The sequence below is a fragment of the Myotis davidii genome, unplaced genomic scaffold, assembly GCF_000327345.1.
Source record: "Myotis davidii unplaced genomic scaffold, ASM32734v1 scaffold1134, whole genome shotgun sequence".
Lineage (NCBI taxonomy): Eukaryota > Metazoa > Chordata > Mammalia > Chiroptera > Vespertilionidae > Myotis > Myotis davidii.
This window is the reverse complement of record NW_006286229.1, coordinates 877,105-879,928: the sequence shown is the minus strand read 5'-3', so window position 1 is coordinate 879,928 and position 2,824 is coordinate 877,105. Positions and strand designations below refer to the sequence as shown.

Below are 2,824 nucleotides of genomic sequence, written 5' to 3'. Positions count from 1 at the left end.
CCCCCACCCCGCCTCCTCCCAATTGTGCATTTTTGCAGCCGGAGGCGGCTCGGAGATGGAGCTGTGAGCTTTGCCCAGGGACGGGGGAAAGAGGAGCGAAGAGAAAAGCAGGAGCGAAGGGTTTGGATTTGGGGTCAGGGGGCGTACCCTCGTCAGCAGACCCTCCACAAGGGGCTCCGAGCTCTGCCTCTTCACCCACGCCCCTGGTGCGCGTTGCTGAAGGATAGGATAAGAATAGAGGAGGAGGAAAGGAGGAAAAAGGGGGACCCCCCAATTGGGGGGGGCGACGGTGAGAAGTAGCAGGACCGGAGAGTAGGGGGCTGCTGCTTGCATCACACCATGCTGACCCCGCCGCAGCTGCTGCTGCTGCCCCTGCTCTCAGCTCTGGTCGCAGCCGCTGTCGACGGTAAGTGAGATTCCGCGGCCCCCTAGGACCCCTGGGGACACCCACTCCCCAGCCCCCACTCCTGCGTTTGGATGGGGAAGGGAGACGCGGGAGGGGGTGCCTTTTGTTATCACAGTCCAGCTGACACAGCAGCGTCCCGACTGGGGGTGGGGATGGGGGTCCAATTTGGAGGATGTGGCCCTGGGTGAATGATGCTTCCATGGGGGCCCCCAGCCCAAACAAAGACCAGAGGCCTGGGAAGGGAGGAGAGGGTTCCCCCCTCTTCTGATCCAGGGATCCAGAGGCCTTCTCTTCCTATCTCTGGTTGGGGAGGGCCTCCACCTCCCCTACATCCTCCACCCCCATCTGAATGGTGAAGGAATCCGGGTTTGCAATACAGGGCTGCAAATGGGGGTGGAGGGACTTTTGCAGTGGCCTCTGAATCTGGAAGAGGGAGCCAGGTCAAGAGTGCCTCACTGGGAAGAGGGCAGGCAGGCCCGAGATGGCTGTGGGTGGAAAGGGAGGGCCATGGAGAGGCCCCCCCTGCTTGGGTGTGGAATCTGGGCCTGGGAGACCAGGCTTGGAGGCCTGGGTCCAGGATCCAGCCGCTGCCGGCCTGGGTTCCGAAGTGAGCACTTCCCCCTCTCAGGGCCTCTGTCAGTAGCCTGGATAAGGCTGTTTTGGGGGGCAGAGGAGGAGCAGGAGATGCTGTGTGACTTTGAATTTTCCTTTTTAATTCCTGGGAGCTTTGAAAGGAAAAAACGTCAGATGTCATGGTTGGGTAAGGGGGCTGGAGAATGGCCTGGAATGTTGAGGTGGGAGGTCGGAAGGAGGCTGCTTTCTCGCCTTCTGGCCTGATCACAGTGGGGACTGGTAGGAGAGCTGGAGGTTGGATGGGGGTTATGGCTATGCCCCAACTCCCCAATTCCCTGCTCCTTTGGTAAATGTGTTTATTTCTCTCTACCATTCTCCTTCTCCCTCCATTTACATACACTCTGAATACTACAGTTGGGTTTGGGCTAGAACTGTGTCCTGTTGGGGAAGTGCCCCCTCCCCGTTTATGTCAGCTATTTTTTTTCCTCTTATTTGTGAGTCACTGGTTCAGGTCTTGCCTAAGCTTTGAGCTGGGGTCATGGGGTTGGGCTGGGCCCCTGATTTGAGAAGGGGTGGGATCTCACCGCTTCCTGTCATCCGGGAAAAATTGGGCCTAATACCATTGCGCACCCTTCCTCCATCTTCTAAATTTTGCGAGGTTGAGATTAGGAAAGTTTTCCCTGAAATCAGATTACCTTTCTCGCTCTTCCCCTACCCCAAATTGCTTCGGTTGAGAGAGGGAGGTTAGGGAGTCAGGAAGCAGCTGTGCCAGAAAAACAGTATATTCAGTGGCCCTCAATAATTCTGTCTTGGGGACTGTCGGCTCCTCTGCCACCCCCCCAACCTCAATTATCTGCCCAAAAGGAGTAAAGAGGATCTGTCCTGAGTATTCTCCTGACCAGCCCTCACAGCCAGCCCTTACTCATGACTTTCCTCTTATGCATATTCTTGCCTCTTGTCGTCAATTCTGTGAGGTGGGAGGGGAAACCGAGGCAGAGGGATTTAGATATACAGTAGCAGCTTCTGGGAGGGCGAGAAAAAAAATTGAGAGAGAGAGAGAGAGAGAGAGAGACACCATCGGGAGTCTGTGGAGAACAGAAAGTTTCCCCAGCCCAGTCAGGAATGGCCCAGGTAGTGTCACCCCCAGAGTTCTAAAACGGTTCTGTTTGCCACATCAAGTTGGTTGGTGGTGAGTGGAAGAGGGAGACTGGATATGTTCTCCTTAAGGCCTCCCTGCCCTTTCTTAAAATTTTCACTCAGTTCATGGCTGTAACCCCAGCTCAAACCAACCCGTACCCAAAATTCCAGGGAAAGGACCCCTCCCCCAGCACACACTACCCTTCTTCCCTTGGGAATGGGACTATGAATCATGAGTCTCACCCACTCTGGGTCAGGAAGGGGAATGGCACAGGCCCGAGGGCCAGTGCTATCCAGGCAGCCTAAGGGGTTCCCTTAATCTTCCTACCCCTGCCCTCAAGCCCCAAGCCCCAAGCCCACAGACATATTTGAGAGAAGGAAACCTCCCGGCCCCAGCTTACCTGACTTAGTATCTAACCTTCCTTCCTGCTGCTCTCACAGGTCTTGCTGCTCTTCCAGGGGAGCAGCCTGGGGTCTCCCCCACCTTTTCTGCCTTCTCTGCTATGCCTGAACCTACCCTAAGGTCCCTTTCTCTTTCGGGAGCAATGTCATTCCCTGCTAGCAGACAGTCGAGTGTCCTTGCGATGGGAAGGATGGGGAAACAGATGGGGTACGGAATGGGAAGAAGGGTTATTGAGGGTCCTGCTGAGATGAAGAACATTTTGTAGCGAGGAGGGCTGCCCCGGGCAGATCCGGCTCAGGGACGAA

General features: G+C 55.9%; 1 protein-coding gene across 1 annotated transcript in view; it reads left to right on the top strand.

Annotated features, from left to right (window-relative positions):
* LRP1 (LDL receptor related protein 1) overlaps positions 1-2,824 on the top strand; it is an 86,951-nt gene continuing 84,127 nt past the window's right edge. The window contains exon 1 of the mRNA XM_015559767.1: positions 1-406. Within this exon, the coding sequence (XP_015415253.1) occupies positions 340-406 (67 nt within the window). The 5' untranslated portion in view covers positions 1-339. The remainder of the gene's footprint in view (positions 407-2,824) is intronic.